Source organism: Panthera onca, chromosome B3, assembly GCF_046562875.1.
Source record: "Panthera onca isolate mPanOnc1 chromosome B3, mPanOnc1 haplotype 2, whole genome shotgun sequence".
Classification (NCBI taxonomy): domain Eukaryota; kingdom Metazoa; phylum Chordata; class Mammalia; order Carnivora; family Felidae; genus Panthera; species Panthera onca.
In genome coordinates this window covers 108,809,378-108,830,819 of record NC_138344.1, presented here as the reverse complement: position 1 = coordinate 108,830,819, position 21,442 = coordinate 108,809,378, and the positions used below count along the sequence as shown (strand labels likewise).

General features: G+C 37.9%; 1 protein-coding gene and 1 long non-coding RNA gene across 2 annotated transcripts in view; one reads left to right on the top strand and one right to left on the bottom strand.

The window, feature by feature from the left end:
* Nucleotides 1–21,442, top strand: part of KCNH5 (potassium voltage-gated channel subfamily H member 5) — a 295,393-nt gene that overhangs the window by 48,885 nt on the left and 225,066 nt on the right. Inside the window, exons 4-6 of the mRNA XM_060620001.3 lie at nt 4,066–4,194; nt 13,674–13,789; nt 20,231–20,623. Coding sequence (XP_060475984.1) covers nt 4,066–4,194; nt 13,674–13,789; nt 20,231–20,623 — 638 coding nt within the window. The remainder of the gene's footprint in view (nt 1–4,065; nt 4,195–13,673; nt 13,790–20,230; nt 20,624–21,442) is intronic.
* Nucleotides 13,051–20,445, bottom strand: LOC132669967 (uncharacterized). The gene is made up of 5 exons (XR_009606317.3): nt 20,356–20,445; nt 18,954–19,050; nt 17,249–17,382; nt 16,910–17,094; nt 13,051–13,380 (listed from the first exon to the last, which is right to left on the bottom strand). It is a non-coding gene; the product is annotated as an uncharacterized LOC132669967 (long non-coding RNA).

Sequence of the window (21,442 nt, the reverse complement as noted above, 5' to 3'; positions counted from 1 at the left end):
CATGTGCATCAATGACGTGTGATATCTCTTTGAGGTCAGTCTTTACCAATATGGCCTTTTGCTAGACTCTGACTCTTTTGTGTGGAAGGCTTACAAAAGTATTCATTACTTTCAGAATAGGCCATTCCCAGCTGGTAAATTTGTGTTGGTTATGGTGAGGTCTTCTCTGGGACAGAATTTGTGACTGAGAAATTGTGCATTGTATAATAAATTATATTATAAACATGAGACCCCATGATCTGGACTCTTTCAGAGTTTGAGGGAAAAGCCAGCCAAACAACAACCAACTAGTATACTCCACAACCAAGTTTTCTTTTTTTCTTTCTTTTCTTTCTTTCTTTCATGTTTATTCATTTTTGAGAGAGAAAGAGAATGAGCAGAGAGAAGTAGAGAGAGCAGGAGACACAGAATCCAAAGCCGGCTCCAGGCTCTGAGCTGTCAGCACAGAGCCCAACATGGGCCTTCAACTCACAAACTGCGAGATCATGACCTGAGTTGAAGTCAGATGCTTAACTGACTGAGCCACCCAGGCGCCCCCACCAACTTTCCTTTCTAATTTGTTTTCTTTGAGTAGTCTGGTTACTTTTATTTCTTTTTCCCAAATTGATCTTTTTTTTTTTTTTTAAGTGAATAGTCACTTCATACAATGCTTCAATTTATTTAGTGTTAATGATAAATGATAGCAAAACCAATTGTTACCTTAGTGGAAACTGATGGTCACTAAATCCTTCCCCAGTTTGGGAAGCATTTTAGCTTCAACAGGAAACACTTGTTCCATGTTCAGAGTGGGTTGGAGTGTTTGCAGCATAGTTCATTCTCTCCATCTTGCCTCAAACATTTATTCACTATAAGTTATTTAGAATTGAACTTAGGGGGCGCCTGGGTGGCTCAGTCGGTTAAGTGGCTGACTTCGGCTCAGGTCATGATCTCGCGGTCCGTGAGTTCGAGCCCCGCGTCGGGCTCTGGGCTGACAGCTCGGAGCCTGGAGCCTGTTTCAGATTCTGTGTCTCCCTCTCTCTGACCCTCCCCCGTTCATGCTCTGTCTCTCTCTGTCTCAAAAATAAATAAATGTTAAAAAAAATTAAAAAAAAAAAGAATTGAACTTAGTTTTCTCTTTTTATTAATGGGTCATCAAAGGGATAACAACAACCACGGGCATTGCTTTAAGATTAGTGTGCTTGGTAATGGGAATGTTGGTTTTTAATGGTTTTACCCATGGAATGTCTTATCATTTTATCTTTCATTTTAGAATCAAGGCCAGAGAGGTATTTCTCTTTAGTCATAGCCAAATGTCTGTTGGCTTGTCACCTAGAAAACAATCCATTCTGAATGATCTGCTCTGTCATCTACCAGAGAAAAGTCAAGCTCGAGGTGTTTTCTGGGTCTTTTTCACCGGGTCCTTATCTGTGTTGATAATTTGTAGTAGACCCATATGCCCCGTGCAATCATTTTCATATAGGGTTGTTTTCCTTTCAATGACTTAGATATATGCCCCAAGTTTAGCAAGTAATTCAAGGGTACTCCATATTACTAAAATCATTTCACTCTGACACTAAGAAGAGTAAACGAATCTTTGCCTGATTTTAAAGCATGAACGCCAAGTTCATAGTTTCTGAGTTTCTCAAAAATACCTTTGTGGAGATTCTGTTTTCCTTATATCCTTTAAATCATGTTAGAAACAACTTGAATTTTACATTCCCAAACGTTTCCTTCCAAGGTAGTATTTTGCTTTCTTTTAATGGTTTGAAATTCTTTGATCTTCATTGAGTTTTTTTTTCTTTAATATGAAGGATAGATATCATTTATGTATTTGAATAGAGTTCTCTTACACTTAAAGCAACTTTTAAAAAATCTTGCAAATTGTTACCTGAAGGATTGTGACCATCAACTGAAAAAAGTATGTTCTTGTAATTTAAAAAATGTTAGATAGCAAAATTCACATGTCTGTGGATAAATGTTTTGGGAATGCCTGAATGCCAAGTCTTCCCAATACTTCCATTAAGTAATTAGGTTAAACAGCATTTTGCAAATGAGGGGATTGAGGTATCTGATTTAACATGTGTCATCACTGACATTTCAGTTTGTAGGCTCTATTTTTAAAGCCCATTGCTCTGATCAGCAGGGGGCTGCTTCTACTGTTGAGAAGAAAACAGTAGCTCTGGGATGATGATTTAAAGGGGTCTGTCTGCACCAAGGCAGACCTGTGATAGCCTGGGCTACTCCAGATAATCAGTGCCAAGGCACTGCCCTGAGTTTCCGTCTACAACTGTCCTCTCTGTCTCACCCTCTTAGACTTCCTGCTCCCTTGAACCCCAAAACCAGAATATGGATATTTCACCAGCCACTCAGCAAATCTTCTGTCTACTTGGGCAGTCTGACCCTGTAGCTCAACTTGACAAAGAAAAAAATCTGCCTTCATATCTGAAAGCAATTTTAAAAACAGCCCTGACTCTATGCTAAAATTTGAAGAGTTGCTGTTTTTATAGGAAGATGGGAAATGTAACATCATCTCTTTCTGTTCAAATTTTTAACAGACCTTGGAAAATGACTTATTTTTAATGCCCTTTTCTCTCTGTTTATAACCCTGCTGTCTCAAGTTGACTGTGTTGGAACAGCCATAGGCCATGTATCTGTGAGCATGTGTGTCTGGTGATTTGTAAAACTGCGTACATCACTCACAGTTGTTGGGTACACAGTGTAGAATAAGAAGCAGAAAATAAAGAACAAGCCTGTCTGGGAGATGGTGTGATGGCTTTTGAGATCCCTGTGTCACCCGGTGATCATTTTGGAAAGGGCCATGTTTTTCAATAGGCCCCAGGTTGCAAGGACCCGAACTGAATATTCCATAAAAATTTCCTCTAATTCTCTGATTTCTTGAACCCGGTAGTTAAGCTGTCTCTTCTTGTCTAGATGACAAATTCCCCTTTGCGGTGACATTATTATGTGACATTTTTTGGCCAAAGGTATGAAGGTTTTTCCTATTTGGTTTTCATTGCAAGCCACTAATAGGCTATCAACTCTCACGTAGAGACTATTAATAGCTGCATATTTCATTCCCCAAATCCCAAAGCTAACAAAAGCCTCTATGTCTTTAAGATAGGAAATTTGGAGAGGCTTTGCTGCACGATGGCTTGGAAAGAATATGATGCAAACTGTGTCTTTGATTTTGATGGAACATTCCTTCAGTGTTTTATCGCTTAATGGATAATTACTCCTTTGAAGGCATTTCTTGTGTCTTCAAATATTTATTATTTGAACTAATGCCAGTTCCTGGTTTGTCCAAATCCTAAGCCTTAAGTGCTCTGAAACTCTTTGCTTCGTGGAGGTTGCAGGAGCCACTGTTTAAAGAACATAGCAGCAGAGTCAAGCCTCATTCTTTGAGTGAAGGAGATAGGAAGCAGTGGCTCATAAAGACACCTGAAGAATCTCAAGGGTTGGGGACACTTTTTTTTTTTTTTTTAAGATTGCCTTACAAGCTTCAGGTAGAGCTCTGTGTACAACGGGCATCAAGTATTTCTGACATCCTCTTTCTCTGATGTAGGGGTGCTGTCAAAGGCATAGAGCCATCGTATAACTCTGACTGATGAGAGAAGCTTGAGATAGGAATAGTGTTTCAAATGTTCCTCCGAGAGGACTGCTTATCAGAGCATCAGGGATTGCTGTTGAAGTCAATTGGAAACACTTCTCAAAGTGACAAGGAGAAGCATGGAGGAGTGGTCATGCATGGGGAAACTATGAAAAGGAATTTGGTGAGCGAAGCAGGGGTGTAGGGACCCAGACCTCAAGGGAATGCTGGTGTTACTTAAGTGGTGAGACTGCCATTGGGCTCCTGCATTGTGAAATGACACCCTCTGCTCTCCTTTCAAATTCTGGTATTTTGGGTTGAAAAATGTTTATTAATATTTGAGCAACTGGTAGTTGCTTGATTTGGAAAGCAATGAAAATATTGTTGTTTTGGTGCTGGTTCCTGGCATAGCAGTTGGCAGCTGAAGGCAGAGGGAAGGCAGGAGACCAAACCACTGCTGTGGATCTGTCACACTCTATTGTCCTTTCTCTCTCTTACAGGAACCCCTGTTTGGTTTTATATGCAAATTGCACCAATAAGAAATGAACATGAAAAGGTGGTATTGTTCCTATGTACTTTCAAGGATATTACATTGTTCAAACAGCCAATAGAGGATGATTCAACAAAAGGTAATTTCCAAAGGGATGGCCACACTTAAGAATTAGGCCATCAATTATTTATATTGTTATTATTATTATTGTTTAGAAAAATACATTGGTTGAACTGGAAAACACAATTTTACTATTAGTACTTCTTTTGCTTTACGTTCATGCAAGCAATTATCCAAAATCAGTTTTATCCAGTCATATCATTTGAATGGAAATAGCACGGCTATCCAAAGTTGAAATGAGAATTGGTTAACTTGAATTATAATAAGAGGAATTTAGATAAGATATAAGGAAGAAATTTCACAGGTCATTATTAATTTAGAATCAATATAATGGGAGTTTCAACAACTTCTACCAGGATGAGCTTTAGAAACACAAAATTTAACAACCTGTGAGATGGTTTAGGTGAAGTCCTTTTACAGCACAGTTGATCGGTTGATTGAATTTGGTTGAACTAATAAGTGATTGATTAGCTGATTTTTTTCAGGTTACTTTTCACCCTTTACCCATTCAGCTGTTGCAGATGGTCTTGGGTAGATGCTGTTAGCTTATGTGAAGAATAATTTTGTTATCAAGTGAGTGGCTGGCAAAATACAAACATCCTGACAATAGTCATACTGACTATAATATTCAGGGGGATGGCTATAGAAATCAGTAGTCAGTGGTGTGCATGTATCCCCCTTTCTAGGTAATATATTCTCATTTTATTCCCTCCAATTATGTTTAAATTAAAAACTGGTGTCATATAAATGAAGAATTTCAAATACTCTTAGAAGATTTTATGAAATGTTATTTTTAATAATCCCTCCAGAGACTAAAAAATGAGATCTTCCTCTTTGTATTTGGCAAACATTGTCTTCCTTTTCTTACCTCTCAAAAAAAAAAAAAAAAAAACTGGTACAGAAATTTAATCTTTCCATCCGTAATCCTAATTATAGAAAAATTTTGTAGTTTTATTCCTTGCATATGGATTCACATATATTATGTTATACGTGGTCGGTTTCTGGTTAGTATCAAATTGCAAGAGGAAAATTTTACAATGTGCAAACCATTTAAAGTATAACATAGGACAATTTATGTGCAAATGTTTCTGAAAATGTGTATATCAAATCATCTTCTGGACTATTGAATATTCACTTTTGGACTCATACTACCTATTCCTTTACTTTTACTCAGAGACTCAGTGTCTAAGAGGTTTAGGATAAATTTAAACATTATTTTTAAAAATAGAATAGTCTTCTAATAGTATTTAGGTTTAATGCTTATTTGTTTTAAAATTCGAAGGTGCTCCATCCAATAGCGATAGAATATGTGTTCTCAAGCTTACATGGAACATTCACTGGATAGATCACATTCTGGTCATAAAACACACCTTGACAAATTTAAAAGAATAGAAAGCTTAAAAAAGGCAGTTTCTTAGACCACAATGGAATTAAGCCAGAAATCCATAACAGAGAGAGCTAAGAAATCTCCAAAAATTAATACATTTGTAAATAGCCCACGGGTCAACGAAGAAGGCTTAAAGTAAGCTAGAAAAATATTTTGACTAAATGAAAATGAAAATACAACTTATCAAATTTATGGGATGCAGCAAAAGTAGTGGTTAGAAGGAAATGTATGTGACATTAAATGCATATATTAGAAAAGAAGAAAGACGTAAAATTAATAACCTAAGCTTCCACCTTGGGGAGACAAAAAAGAGCAATTTAAACCAAAGCAAACTGAAGACAAGAAATAAGGAACCTTGGAGCAGAAATCAATGAAGTAGAAAATAGGAAAACAGAGGAAATCACCACAACTCAAAGCTGGTTCTTTGAAAAGATCATCAAAGTTAATAAACCTCTAGCCAGGCTAAGTGAGAACAAAGGGAGAAGATGCAGGTGACCAGTATCAGAAATTAAAGAAGGGCCATCACAACTCATCCGAAGGACATTAAAGCATTACAAAAGAATACTTTGATCAACTGTGTAGCCACTGAATTGATACTTTAGGGGAAATGGACCATGTCTTTGAAAAACAAACTGCCAGAACTCACACTGGGAGAAACAGCTAACCTAAATCATTCTATATCTATTAAATAAATTTAATCAATAGTTAATAAACTGACAAAACAAAGGATGTTTTTGTTTTTTATCTTTTGTTTTTGGCAAATCTACAGTCTTTTCTAGAAAATGGAAGCAGAGAGAGCTCCCCTAACTCATTCTGTGAGGCCAGCACTACCCTCATACCAGAGCCAGAAAAAGACACTGCGAAAACAGAACATTACAGACCAATATTTCTCATGAATATAGATATAAAAACCCTCAATAAAAATTGAACCCACATGACAACCAAGTGGGATCTATTCCACATATGCAAAGCTGGTTCGACATGAAAAAAAATCAATCCCTGTAATCTTCGCTTCAACAGGCTGAAAAAGAAAGATTATACCATCATATCATTCAACATAGAACAAACATGACAAAACCCAGCACCCATTCATGGTAAAAACTCTTAGTAAAGTAGGAATAGAGAGGAACTTCCTCAACTTAATAAGGAACATTTATGGAAAACCTATAGCTAATAGCTGACTATATCTTAAAGTAATATGTTTTAAAATAAAAGATAAATAATTGGTATACGATTTGTGACCTAACATATTCTTCAGATGAACTTCTCTTGCCTTTGCACTGAATGACGATAATACAGAGTAAGAAGCCTTCATGTCACAGTCTTTTCCCTTAAATAATATTTATATTTATATTTATGTTTATATTCAATGAATATTATTTTCTCTCACTTTTTTTTAAAGTGATTTCATGACACAGCTGAAGTTAGGGAGAATATGGTACATTTGCAGTTTTGGCCTGCTGAACGTTGATGGTGTCAGTATATTTAGTCTATTTATAGAAACTGAAAGTTGACAGCATTCAAAGTGAGATTGGGGAAAAGGTGCTAATATTGAGAGTTGACTTTTCTCAAATTAATGCCCTTCCGTTTATCTACCTACTTCCATCTCTGTATCCTTACATCAGAATCGCAGAGTTCTTCCTGTGGCAGAATCTCTTAACTGCATCACGCATTCTTATAAAAAAAAATGGTATTTGAATAAATGCCAAACGACTTAGACCTTTTGATTTTGAACTATTTGCTGGATAGATATGTAAATTAGAATTTAGAGGGGAAATCAGACCCCACTGTGAAAAGCATTAGGGAAGACTGTCTCTTTCCAGGGCCTGAATTTGTAGAGGAAGAGCTTATTTTAAACAGACTTTTATTTTGAGACTCGTCCATACCTGTCAAATACATAACAGATTATTGAACAAGTAATGCACAATGTAACCATGAAGGCTGTATATGAGCTACTTTCCATTATTCATATGAGCTGTAAAATTAATATGAAAAATTCAATAGAAATAAAATATTTATGCCATTAAGTAATCATCCTGCTATCTCTATGAAGGTAGAAGCATAGGAAAGTATGTTTGGAAATCTTGGCGGAAAAATATGTCTCTCCAATTCTTAAGTTGAGTAAAAGGGTCAAAGGGAGTGTGGAACTTTTAAGAAAGTGCAGATAAGATTTCGTGATAACACCATAATATCAAAATGATTTGGGTGTAGAGCATTAAACGGGGAGATGGTAGATTTACTTTAATTCGGGCTTGGGCACCGGAAATACTTAACATGAGACTTTTGCATGACTCTTCTAGGAAAATTTTGTTCCCCTTGTTTATCTATTTTACCAATTTTTCCCCTTAACCAAAAATGTTGATTAAGCACACAGAATGGTGCAGGCCATTCTGCACCTGTGTCCTGAAGGTACATAGTTCCTTCCCTCATATGATAATGGGGGAGGGGAAGACAAACAAGTAAATATAGATTGGAAATTTTCTTCTGATTGCTCTTATTTTCTCAGTAATATAAAAAACATGGTTCTCACCTGAGAGTAAGCATGGTGCAGGAGATGAGGTATTGAAGGTTTGGGGAGAGAGGAGTAGGCATGAAATGGTGATCTAAGAGGGTGGAAAAGTGAGTGGGCAAGGGGAATTCAGCAGGTTTGCTGAACACGAAGGTCTGCTTGGGGCTAGTGATCATGAATTCACCAGCATCTATGAGCATGATTATATATTTTACTCTACCTATGTTTAGTCGGAGGTGTATAGATGCAGAAGTAATGAAGAGTTGGATTTATCCAGAGTTGGGATTTGATAAGGTGAGTAAGATGAAAAGAATCAGAGAGAAGGATCAGGGAGTTGTGGCTGTTGCAAGGGAGGACATGGAGGGTGTTTGCAAAATTCTGAGGAAGTACTTAGGTAGTAGAGTTCTACCTAGGACATAGGAAATAGTGTTTAAGATGCAGAATAGACAAGTGAGTCCATACATTAACAGGCCAGAATGTAACTTTTAATCCCAGAGCAAGGGCATTTTACCTTCTTAATGCGAAATGTCGAAAGTCCTTTGAAGATTTGCCAAGGTTGGGATTAACATTAATCTCCTACATGATTTGGTATTTTTACCAAGAAACCCAGACACATAGTTGAAAGACTTGAGTAAACTAATTCTGAATAAATACAATTGTTTCTAAATTGTATCTGGGATAGTAACTATAATGTGATAGCAATTTACGTGCACCTCTTCCTCATAATGAATCTCACGATATCAAAACTTCAATCTAGTTGATTTTTGCCTTTAAAATGAATGGCACTTACTGATGTCAATGATAACTTTGATGTACATCATGATGGATGGTAGTAAAAACCATTGAAGGGAAGGAAACCTGTTTTGATGGAGTAGTTATTATATGTCAGGAACTTTATATTCTTTATTGCTCTTACCTATAATTCTGAAAATTAGTATTGCTATCTCTGCTTTACTGTTGAAGATCCTGACATGCAAAGTGTGACTGATTTTCAATCCCATATTCTCTCTATTGCATCATGCTGTCTCATCCTTTCTAGTGGAAACTTACTATTGCATTTTTGTCACCTTAATCCCCTGCTCTCCTTTTTTCCTGCAACAATTGAGAACACTCTGATTCTGACAGTATTGTACTGTGTTAAACCAATGAAATTTACTGATAATAATCAAGGGGGCAAAGCATTTTTGTTATCTTTTGTTCCTGGTACTGAGGTCTTGGAACTGTTGCTCAGCTAATCAGTCAATGGTACCTGATTCATCATTTGTAATAATGCAAAGGGGAAAAATTACAGCCAAGAAATCCATTCTGTTGATTATCCATATGTGTTCTAAAAGAGATGACCAAAATCTCTGCCCATTTAGCTGTGCGGTATTTTCAAACAGATTCCAAAACTGCCAAGACACTCACAGTGTGAAATATCCTGTGCCAAATAGTTATGGCATCTTCATGCCAATAATTGAAGCAAAAAATTCCTATAGAATGAAACTAACAGCAAAAATAGCAACCTTCCCCTTGTGGGAAGCCAATGGTTTTCTTTAGAGAGGAAACAACAGATGAAATATGAGTAATTATACCGTGTAGTCTCTTTGGCCAAGTGTATAATTGTTTACCTAAGCTTTTTTCTTATAGATTAGAATCTTGTGTTGCAGTCTAGTAAGATTGATTTAACTGCCTCTGTGACTTCCTCTTATTTTTAAGATTAGGCAGTCCATGACAAAGAGGTTAATTGCAACCCAATAGAGCTAAACTAATGTTTTATTAAGAAGGAGTTGGCATCCTGAGCTTTTAGGAGAACAAATGTTCTCATAATTCCATGAACAACTCATAGAACAAGTTTTAGGCTCTTCATATTCAGCTGTCTGTTCACATTACCCCATATCGACCACATCTAAGTAACATCAGCGAACTGTGCTGAATAATCAGTTGTACCAGTTAGGTCTCTGTAAAGGTGAGACCAGTAAATGTATCGCTGGAAAAAGTTAGAACTGCTGATGTGCCTTTTTTCTGACCTAGACAGTATGGCTGCTCAATTTTTTCAAAGTTTGACTGTATAGTGGGAGTTGGTGACAGAGCAAATGAACTAATTTAGTTAATAACATAGGCAATTCCAGATGTGTCCAAGGGCACAAAAGGATAGGCATAGGAAATTCGCTGTCGTGTTGTTAATGATAGAGAAAAATCTAGAAACCACTTAAATGCCCATAAATAGAACATATGTATGATCAGAAAAGAGCAAATACCTACTTCTCTGAGATGATAAAGAGGCAGGCAAGATTCAGTGCCATGTGGGTGGGTCTAGAGATGGAGGGGACAGAAAGGAAATTGAAGGCTATCATGTTTCTTATGGCCTCTGCTTATTCAATAACATTTGACGAGGTAATTGGTTGAGAGTGAGGAGAGAGGGGTAGTATAAGGGTTTTGAGAAAAATGCTAATTGTTGAGAACTGAGAATTATAAGAAAGCCCTAACCCTAGCCATGGCTGTAGGAAATGAGAGAACGCATGCCATTTGATGATTTGTATTCTTCCATGTGTCAATGAATTTATTCTTTCAATATCTCTTTTAATTTTTTTCAAAATATTTTCTGGATAAACCTTATTACATTCTGGGAATAAAAATTGGCTTCTTTGTTAATCCAATCCTTAGATGTACTAAATGTGTAACATTACTTGTCTTAGAAATATGAAGCTTCAATTAGTATAACATTGCCTTGGAAGTTTCTAGAAATATTCAATGCAATTATAATATCAAGTTGAAGTAAGAAAGAAAACGATCACCTGAAATATTGTAATGTATCTATTGCCAACATGTCATCTGAAGACACCCTTGCCACTTTTACCGAACAAAGCAAAACCAAACCCAACCCCTGATGATAAAACAAAATGGGACTTATTTTAAATTTGATTTTTAAGTTACAAATAAGTCAATTAATTAATTAATGGCCTGTTTTATGCCAGGCCCTTATCAAGTGCTTGAATATGGAGAGATGAACAGTAGTTCAGTGGGAGTGACTAACATGTTAATCAACAACTGCCATTAGTGTTGCAAGTGCCATGTGAGGTATTTATCCTATGATGTGCAAACACAGAGGAGGATACCTCTCTTATGAGTGGATCTAAGAAGGTTCCAGAAGGACATAATGCTTTAACTGAGTCTAGAGGTTCCAGTCAGTGTTAGCCAGACATAAGGGGATGGGGGGAAGCATTTCAGGCAGGCAGAATGATTATAATGCTTGAAAACCTGGACACAATGAATATCATGGGGTGTACAGAGAATTCCTAGGAGATTTAATTTTAGTTTTGAATTTATTCTTCTTTTAATTTGCTGTTAATTTTGGTAGAGTTGTTGTACAGAGTATGTATAAAGAAGTAGAAGGAGATGAATGCAGAGCAGATCTTTGGGGCCAGAAACTAAATGACCTATATACCAAGAAAATGCAATGTTATTCTGAAGGCCTCCGGGGATCTTAAAGAGTTTGAAATAGGGAAAGGGGAAGCACTTTGGCAGCAATGTAGAGTTGCTTGGGAGTATATGGTCAGAGAGCAGATAGAGAGTATCGTGTTCAAGATACTGCCAACCTAACTCAGGTGGAAGATTGTCTGACATATAGGGATGGAGAGACGAGATTCAACTTGAGTGAATTTATTAATAAGTTATAGTCTATAAGTCTTGAAAGTGATTGGATATGTGGGTGTGGAGGTAATAGTGAAGGAGGATGGTAAATTTCAAGTTTCTGATTGGACAACTGGAAATATCATGGGACCATTCACCAAGTCCAGGAATACATGAAAGGTGAAGAGTTGGAGATGGAGGGAGACGATGATGAGATCAGTTTTGGATGTGCTGAGTGTCAGATGCCTATAGAACATCTTAGTAAAAGGTGGCTAATGGCTGATTAGATACAAGATAGGTCTAATGCTGAGAAGAAGAGTCTAGACTGGTGATACAGATTGCATGTTGGTCTTTTACATTGATGTTAAGTTCTTAGAGAGCTGGTGGCATATCTGGTGATGGTTGTTGTTGTTGTTGTTGTTGTTGTTGTTGTTCTTCTCCTTTTAGCACATTGCACAGGGTTAGCCTTAGGGTTGCATACAATCCCCAAAGCCTAACATTTTTGTTGTTGTTGTTGTTGTTGTTGTTGTTGTTGTTGTTGTTCTAGTCACTAGGGTAAAGTCCATTAGTGAAGAATTAAGGACATTCTATCAACTGATGCCAGATTACTTTTTTTTCTAAACCACTTATTGGATACCATAAAGGGAGCTGAACAGTTGGGGAAATACAAAGCTTAAATGAAGTCAGAATTGGCCTAAAAATGGTAGTAAAACATGATGTCATCTACCTAGTATAATTTGAAAGGCATTTGACGGGTGTCTGCTGAGGGTTTTTTCCTTCATCTTTTGTCACATTGTCTGAAATTTCATCCTTGCTGTTACCATCATTCCTTGAGACCATCAGAAGTTTTCCTTTTTTAAGGAGTTATTTGGCAAATAACCTAGTGAAGTGCAATATCATAGAAGTTATCAAATGGTCTTATTGGAATCTTTAATAAATTAGAGCTTTTGGAATATCCAGAAAAGGATAGAGACAGACTCAGAGTATGGTTAGTTTTGCTCTACTTACTCATGTCTCATTGATGTTTCCTTGAAATTAATTATTTAATAATGGGAATTTGAGGCGTTGGGAAGAAATTTCTTTCTCATTAAATTCACATCCCCTTCCCCACCAAAGTTAAAATTACTACTCTTTCAGAAAACAATGTTAGAGATTCTAGATATTTAAAGAATGATATTTAGATACCACTGTAATTAACAAGAGAGAAATAACATTTTGCTGTTACAAGAAAGATGGAAGTGTGATATGAACCATAATATGTGAGATTTGTTGAAATTGGGTTTCATTTTCTTATGTGTATATATCTACACACAAATGCACAGTAAAATTGTTTTTTATTAGGCTATAATAAATACCCCTCCCCCCCCATCTTCCAGCAGCTTAACACAGCAGAAGCATATTTCTTGCTCACGTTACAGTCGAAGGCAGGTGATCCTTGGCATATGGCAGCCTTCCGTGCACGGATTCAGTGCTTTACTATTCCCTAGGGGCTTGTTGTCACTTGTATCCAGCTGGCAGAAGGAGGGAGAACGTGTAGAGAAGTCTCACCTGCTTCATAAGTTGTGGCATGTGTGAGAGTGACACACATCATTTCTGCTTTCATTCCATTGATGAGAACTGGGAACATGGGGAGAGCTGGATGCAAGGAGTGCTGGGAAATACATTCCTGGCTGGACAGTTGTTTTCCAGTAACAAATCTATATAATGCAAGGGGGAACACAGAATTTTGTGGACAGGTGTACCTTGGGTACTGGGACTATGTAATAGATATGAGCAAAACACAAAGATCACACATAAAAATTAGTCATTACTTTATAGCTACACTTGAAATATGTGGTGATGTTTATGTAGAAATTAAGTGCTTTAGATTGATACTTTTTATTAGTTCTGTATGTTATGCTATTTCTGAGATCCCCTGAATATTAGCAAGAATGTTGCATTCCATATTCATTATATGTGAAAAACTGAGACTTTCTCTCCTTATTTTAAGGTTGGACAAAATTTGCCCGATTGACACGGGCTTTGACAAATAGCCGAAGTGTTTTGCAGCAGCTCACGCCAATGAATAAAACAGAGGTGGTCCACAAACATTCAAGATTAGCTGAAGTAAGTGGGAGACTAACTTTCCTTCCCAAGATGGTGGTGGTAGCACATTTTTCCCCCTGAAATGATTCAATATAGGTATCTGTGGTTATTATAAGTACTCATCCTCTAATTATTTTTCCTGTGTAGATTTATAGAAATTTCAAATATATCTTTTTATTCTCTTGTATTTTTGAAATGGGAAACAAGTTCATGATATCCCGTCATATCTGTAGATGTCTGTAGATGGTGAGATTTTCTTCGAGTAAGTGAGATAGGAAGTTCACTTATTTCATCCATAACCTGAGGGTTTTCTCTGTGCTTGGTACTCTATCAAGGATGGAAAGATGAATATGCAATGGGCTCTACCATCAAGGAACTGAAGATCCTTGCAAAAAAACCTGACAATAGAATGTGACAAGTAGGATGACACACATGCAAAAGCATTACCTAGACTTGGGGCTCTAGGGAAGCTTACCTGGGGTGAGTGAATCTTGAAGGAAAAATATGAGAAATTGGTAAAGAAGGGATGCAGGTCATTCCTACCAAGGAGACCAGCAGGTGCAAAGGCACAGAGGTGAGACAGTATGATGACTTTGAGTATGAATTCAGTGTGGGTGAGGTCAGGGGAAGGAAAGTTAAAGTGATGTGTAGTAAAACAGTGGTGGTTTGTGTCCCATGTGTTAGGGAAAAGATATGATCACATTTGTACTTCAGAGAAACCTCTCAAAGGGAGATTAGTCCCTACGGTTTTCTTTGCGATGCTATGTTTTTCTTGTATTAATTTAAAAACATGATTCTGAGAAGGGATCCATAGATTTCACCAGATTGTCAAAAGGGATCCATTGTACAAAAATGATTAAGACCCCCTGCTTGACCTAGTGGCTCTGTGTTGAATGGGAGGATAGGGAAACCAGTTAAGAGACTTAATGGTAAATCAGTTAGGTTGACCATGGCTTTAAGCAAGGAAACCAGAAGCAGAAGTGGGCAGAATGCAGACACGCCAAGATTAGAGTCAACACATTTGTTGACTAGTACTGTTGGCTAATAAAATAGCAAATATAAGAACAGGAAGAGAAGGTTTAGGGGCAATGGTTATGAGTTCAGTTTGGGGCATGTTAAGTTTGAAGTGCCTGACAGAAAAATCCAAGAGGGGATGCCTCAAAGGCAGAGGAATTTATGGGTCTGGCTCTGGAGGGATTTCTGGGTCTGAGTTGCAGACCTTGGTGCCATAGGATGAGATGATGTTGCCCAGAGAAAGTATAGTGACCCAGAGAGAAAAGGAATTGAGGACAGAACTCCAGGTAGAAGCTTTGGTGTTCACGTGTCTTCTATAATCATCACTTGTCTTCCCAGTGTTGCCAAAAGTTAATGAAGCTACCAAAGCTCTGCAGAGCAGTTAGTGGGCACTCAGAAAATGTTCTGAGGTGGCCTACCAAAGCAGAGAGAGATAAAATTAAATGTATATGTTCATCAGTTTGCTCTGCTGGAGAAAAGTGAGTTGAAGCACTCTAGAGTATCTTTCTGAACTGGTTGCAGATATTAAATTTGGCTTGGAGAGGGTTAGAAAGTAAAGTATGTTCCTTGAATTTGGAGTGTTCTGGAGTTTTTCTTGGACCATAGCTAACTGGGGGACTTGGAAGGCTTTCTGCTTTAAATGGCACTGTTATCTTGGGGAGAAACTAAAACTTTGATGTGCAAACACATTTTTAAAAGCCAAGGTAAGATCATGATTACAACTAAATATTAATAATAATGATAATCGCAATATTTTAAAAGACAATATGCAATTAGTACAGGATTTAATGTTCTTTTAAAAAAATTTAAGTGTTTATTTTTGGGAGAGAGACAGAGAGACAGAGACAGAGCATGAGCAAGGGAGGGGCAGAGAGAGATAGAGGGAGACACAGAATCCGAAGCAGGCTCCAGGCTCTAAGCTGTCAGCACAGAGCCCAACGCAGGGCTTGAACTCACGAACCGCAAGACCTGAGCTGAAGCTGGAAGGTTAACCAGCTGAGCCACCCAGGCGCCCCTCAACTAGCACAAGACTTAAAGCAGACTGTTAGATACAACTTTCTTTGTCAATAATTCTTGTTATGAAGTACTACTTGATTTTACAACTTTCTTTTCTGCCTTAATTGTCCATTTCCTTTTACAAAGCAAACTGGAGTGGAAGAGCTTGTTTCTGTGACTGCTGACTTTCATAGCTATGATTCCTTTCTGGTCTTAATGATATCTTATTCAGAATTTTTCTTTTCTCTGTTATACCACTGGGAAAGAACAAGAAGAAAGGGATCATAGAGAGGAAATTTTTTACCTTAGCACCTTGAATCATTCGTTGGTTTTTTCTTCTGCATCAACTGGGGAAGCTTCCCCTCAATGGCTCATGATTTTCTTTTACTTTTATTTTTTAGGAAATTTCATTCCTGTTTCTTCCCATCTGATTTTATTTTATTTTTATTTTTTTGCTTTGCCTTTTGATTATTGTTAGTTTCTTTGTTGACCATCCCTAATTCACAAACCTGACTCAGACACAAAATTGTTTTCTGTCAGGTTGTAGGTTTGATTTCGGAGAACATGAAGAGATAACAAGATTCTCGAAAGATATTTTGTTTGCATGTGCTCTGAATCCAAAGGCTGACCCACAAGAAGCATCAATTTAGCAAAGGGATATCATTTCAAAAATTTTACTCTGAGTCTTATAATGTGTTCAACCTGAGTATATGGATTTGCTGGTAAATTTCAGACTTTCACTTTTTCCAAGATAAAGTATAAATTTCCAAGATAAAAATATAAATTTTATCTCAGTTCCATCAGGACACCTACATTTGGAGCCGATTCCCAGTTTCAGAGATCCTGGTCTCTGTGTAGGCAGTTCACCTATTGTCCACGTGAACCCATATCCTGCTGACTGGCTTCAGCTTCTCACTTTTATACTGGTGGAGAGATAAACTTCCGTAATAATGCCATGTCCATGGTCCTGATTCTATTAGCGTCAATGCTCTCAGATATTCAGAGAGAAAGAATGTGTCTGTATTGGGATAAAAATACATCGGAAAATGTGTTTTCACCCCCTCCACCTCAGGCTCATCACTTATGAAAGTACAAGTGGAATAGCAATGAAAGTGAAGAATTGTTACTCACTGCTTTATAAAAGCGCCGGCGTCAGAGTGAAGATCAAAGTAGTGCTCTGCATCTGAGAGACATCAAAGCACAAGCATGTGTGTTCCTTTGTTGTTCATGCGTGCTCCTGCTCCTTGTCTTCTTGTAGCATTTCTGGATCCTTTTACATATGCAAGTCACTGTCTGAAGAACTAGGTCCTGGATGGCTAAAGAAATAAAAGACAAGGGTTTTACCTTGGACTGTGCATTATAATCACCCAAGAAAGGTTTTGAAAATATGGGCCTGAGAAAGAGTATACCATAGTTTAAAAAATTTCTCCACATGATTCTAGATTGTAACCAGATTTAAGGGATACTGACCTTAGGAGTGATCCCATTCCATCTCTAGAGAAGACATCTCATGTTCTGCTGAGGTGCTGAGCAGGGCAGGCTTGTCTATAAACACAGTGTGTGGGGCTACAGTGCTTTTAGGGGTCCATGGGATGTTTGAATTTCTATTAACAGTAAAAGGAAAAATTAAACTTTTAGGTTAAAAAATTGAATATATAATATTAATTTATTTTTTGCAACAATGCAGTTGTAAAATGCAATTTTTATCTATCTATCTATCTATTTATTTTTAATTTTTTTTTTTTTCAACGTTTTTTTATTTATTTGTGGGACAGAGAGAGACAGAGCATGAACGGGGGAGGGACAGAGAGAGAGGGAGACACAGAATCGGAAACAGGCTCTAGGCTCTGAGCCATCGGCCCAGAGCCTGACGCGGGGCTCGAACTCACGGACCGTGAGATCGTGACCTGGCTGAAGTCGGACGCTTAACCGACTGCGCCACCCAGGCGCCCCAACCTATCTATTTATTTTTAAATGTTTATTTTGAGAGAGAGAGGGAGAGTGAGAGAGAGAGCAGGGATGGGCAGAGAGAGAGAGAATACTAAGTAGCCTCCATGTCGTTAGTGCAGAGCCCAACACAGGACTTGATCCCATGAACCGTGAGATCAGGACCTGACCTGAAATCAAGAGTTGGATGCTTAACCAACTGAGCCACCCAGGTGTTCCTAGTTTATTTTATATTTTTTGGAGGAAGGGTCCAGGAAAGCAAAAATGCTCAGGGCCCATGAAGGTCATAATACACCCTGGCACTGAGTTTATTTTCTAAGTATACTTTCTTTGTGCTCAGTCTATGGTCTGTGTAGATATAGATGGTAAAATATTAACATTGACTTTGAAGAAAGTTTTCATGTCTAACACAGTGAAGTTGGAATGGATAGACCATTGGTTGTAAAGTGAGAGAGAAACCATGATTATATATATAAAGCTCTATCCCCAAATGAAGCTTTCATTCCTGGTAAGAAAATTTGCTGCCAAGTAATTTAAGACCTTATGGGACAAATATGGCTGGGCACTGATAATGAGGATAAATACATAAAAATCTTTAGAAATAGTTCTTATAGCCCCCAAATAATAACAATAATTTTAATACACAACTAAAGAGAATACAATTGATGTTTTTTATGTTTCAAAATATTAATGATGGGTATTATATACATAGTTTTCAGTTATGTAAGTTCTATGCATGAGAGAAACTTTTCAGGATAATTCTCTCTCAAGTTTCAAGAAGTGCTAGTATATTTGCTTTGCTTTGTGGCTTATGAGTTACATGCTAGTAGGTATTTTTGTTTATATCTATTTTTACATTCAAATATTGATGCATTTAGGGGCGCCTGGTTGGCTCAGTCGGTTAAGCATCTGACTTCGGCTCAGGTCGTGATCTCCTGCTCTGTGAGTTCCAGCCCCGCGTCGGGCTCTGTGCTGACAGCTCAGAGCCTGGAGCCTGCTTCAGATTCTGTGTCTCCCTCTCTCTCTGGCCCTCCCCCATTCATGCTCTGTCTCTCTCTGTCTCAAATAAACGTTAAAAAAACAAATATTGATGCACTTATGATTTTATGGTAACCCTTTGACTCCTACTGGACCCCATTAGCCCTGGAGACACTGAATAATTGGATATATAATATGACAAAGCTGCTGGAAATACTATTTATGAAAGTCACATTTATAAACTCCTTACATATAGGTTCACTCAGCCTTAGCTTCATTGATGGCATGGAGCAGAGCTCTCAGATCTATTCTTTCAACTCCTTTTCACAATTTCCAGGTTCCATGTTCTGCAAAACAATGCTAAGTCAGTGTTTGTTACTTTTGCCCAGTGCTGCCCAGCCTTCTGCTCTTGCTCTGTCATCTGCTTTTTGTTTTTGCCTCTTTAATTAGACCTGCTTAGAGTAAGTCAAGGTTCATATAACCTTGCAGTGAAAATTTTCCACTTGTCCAAAAAGGTATAGAGAAGCAAACCTGAATATTTAGCACTTTTTCCCGAAAGAGAACATTCATATGGGCAGAAAACACAGTTCTTCAAGTCCTGGTTGAAGGGAGAAAAGGAAAAAGTAGGCTAAATATTTACAACCCTGATATCACTATGCCAATCATTAGGGCCCTTGCTGAGTCCCACTCAACAGCAAGATCGCCAACAGTGTGGTCCTGGGGTTCAGCGAGGCCATCAGAATCGAAGTTATGCTCTCTGAGGTGCTAAATATGTGTGAAGAATGGATAACAGTGAGTCACCCAAATAAGTGCTGGATAATCAGTTAGAGATGTGATTTTAGGCAGGCTTGCAAGTGAGTGTACAGAATGCAGTCTCAGAAGTGGATTCCAGCAGTGCTGTGGATCAATGTTGGTGTTGGAGGAAGTCATCAAGAGGATGTGACTGCTGGTTGACTCTTGAGCTGAACCCAGGCAATTGAAGGCTTCTCATTCCTGTCCTTCGAATGTACATTCTACCCACCGTTCCCATTGTGGGAACCATTTTCAAGCACATAGCGCTGAAAGAGTAGGATGTTTTGGGGACCATTTGGATGATATATGTAACTGGACCAGGGCATCTCTTTAATCTTTTAAGATTCTGGTGGGTGGGTGGTAGTTATCTACTAGTCTCATGGCTTCCTGCCACAAGCCTCATAGGTATGTTCCCTAGCTTATTAAACCTTCCACCTAACAGTATGGTGTGGTCTGCCTTTTTCTTTGGTTTCTTCTTGCCCTTGGTGTTTGGGGGCCAGTTTGTGAACCAATATTTGGCCCCTGGAGAGAAAGCCAGGTGGAACAGCAGATTAACTTCCTTTGAACAAACTTTGGTACAACTCAGAAGTGGGAGACAGAACTATGGGGTGTGATTAGTCTGGAAACCAGGAGTCGTGAAAACTATGCTGTGGTTTGGGTTTTGGTGAGTTTGAATTCATTACTAACTGTACAGACATGTCCAAGTCACTTATATGCACATTGTCTCTCTTTTAGGTTCTTCAGCTGGGATCAGATATCCTTCCTCAGTATAAGCAAGAAGCGCCAAAGACGCCACCACACATTATTTTACACTATTGTGCTTTTAAAACTACTTGGGACTGGGTGATTTTAATTCTTACCTTCTACACCGCCATTATGGTTCCCTATAACGTTTCCTTCAAAACGAAGCAGAACAACATAGCCTGGCTGGTGCTGGACAGTGTGGTGGACGTTATATTTTTGGTTGACATTGTTTTAAATTTTCACACGACTTTTGTGGGACCTGGTGGAGAGGTCATTTCTGACCCCAAGCTGATAAGGATGAATTATCTGAAAACTTGGTTTGTGATCGATCTGTTGTCTTGTTTACCTTATGACATCATCAATGCCTTTGAAAATGTGGATGAGGTAAGTTTCTTTTTTTTTTTTTCTGAGTACTGTGGTTCATATGTTTTGAGAAAATTAAGATAAAAGTTTACAGATAATTGAAACTTCTTTTTAGCCACATGTTCAGCCTTCACCCTACTTGCCATAAATTGTAATATTCAATTACTTTATGTTAATTTTCATCTGCTTCCTTTTCTTGCTTTCTGGTTGATAATAGCAATTACTGGGACAGTGGTTGTGGTTGGAAATTGTGGTTTGAAAAGTGGAGGTTGTGGTTGGAGAAGGTGGAACAGAAGAAAAGTCGTAGCATTTGGGGCAAAACAGTTTATGAACTAGGTAATTGACTAAAAGATATGAAACAGATATATTTTCTTTGGAAAACTGTATTTTAGGGGCGCCTGGGTGGCTCAGTCGGTTGGGCGTCCGACTTCGGCTCAGGTCACGATCTCGCAGTCTGTGAGTTCGAGCCCCGCGTCGGGCTCTGGGCTGATGGCTCAGAGCCTGGAGCCTGCTTCCGATTCTGTGTCTCCCTCTCTCTCTGCCCCTCCCCCGTTCATGCTCTGTCTCTCTCTGTCTCAAAAATAAATAAAACGTTAAAAAAAAAAAATTAAAAAAAAAAAAAAAAAAAAAAAAAAAAAAAGAAAACTGTATTTTAAAATGCATTTTAAAATGCTATGCATCCATAGATCTTTTGTCTCCTCCTCTCCAGATATATATGGTAGCAGTGCTTGATTGAGATAATATAAAAAAAAGTTTATGGAAAAGTCTTAAATTTTTGCCTTTTTGGTTGCCTTTTTGCTTTAAATTTTGTCTAAGCACATTTGTGGCTAGAGACTATAT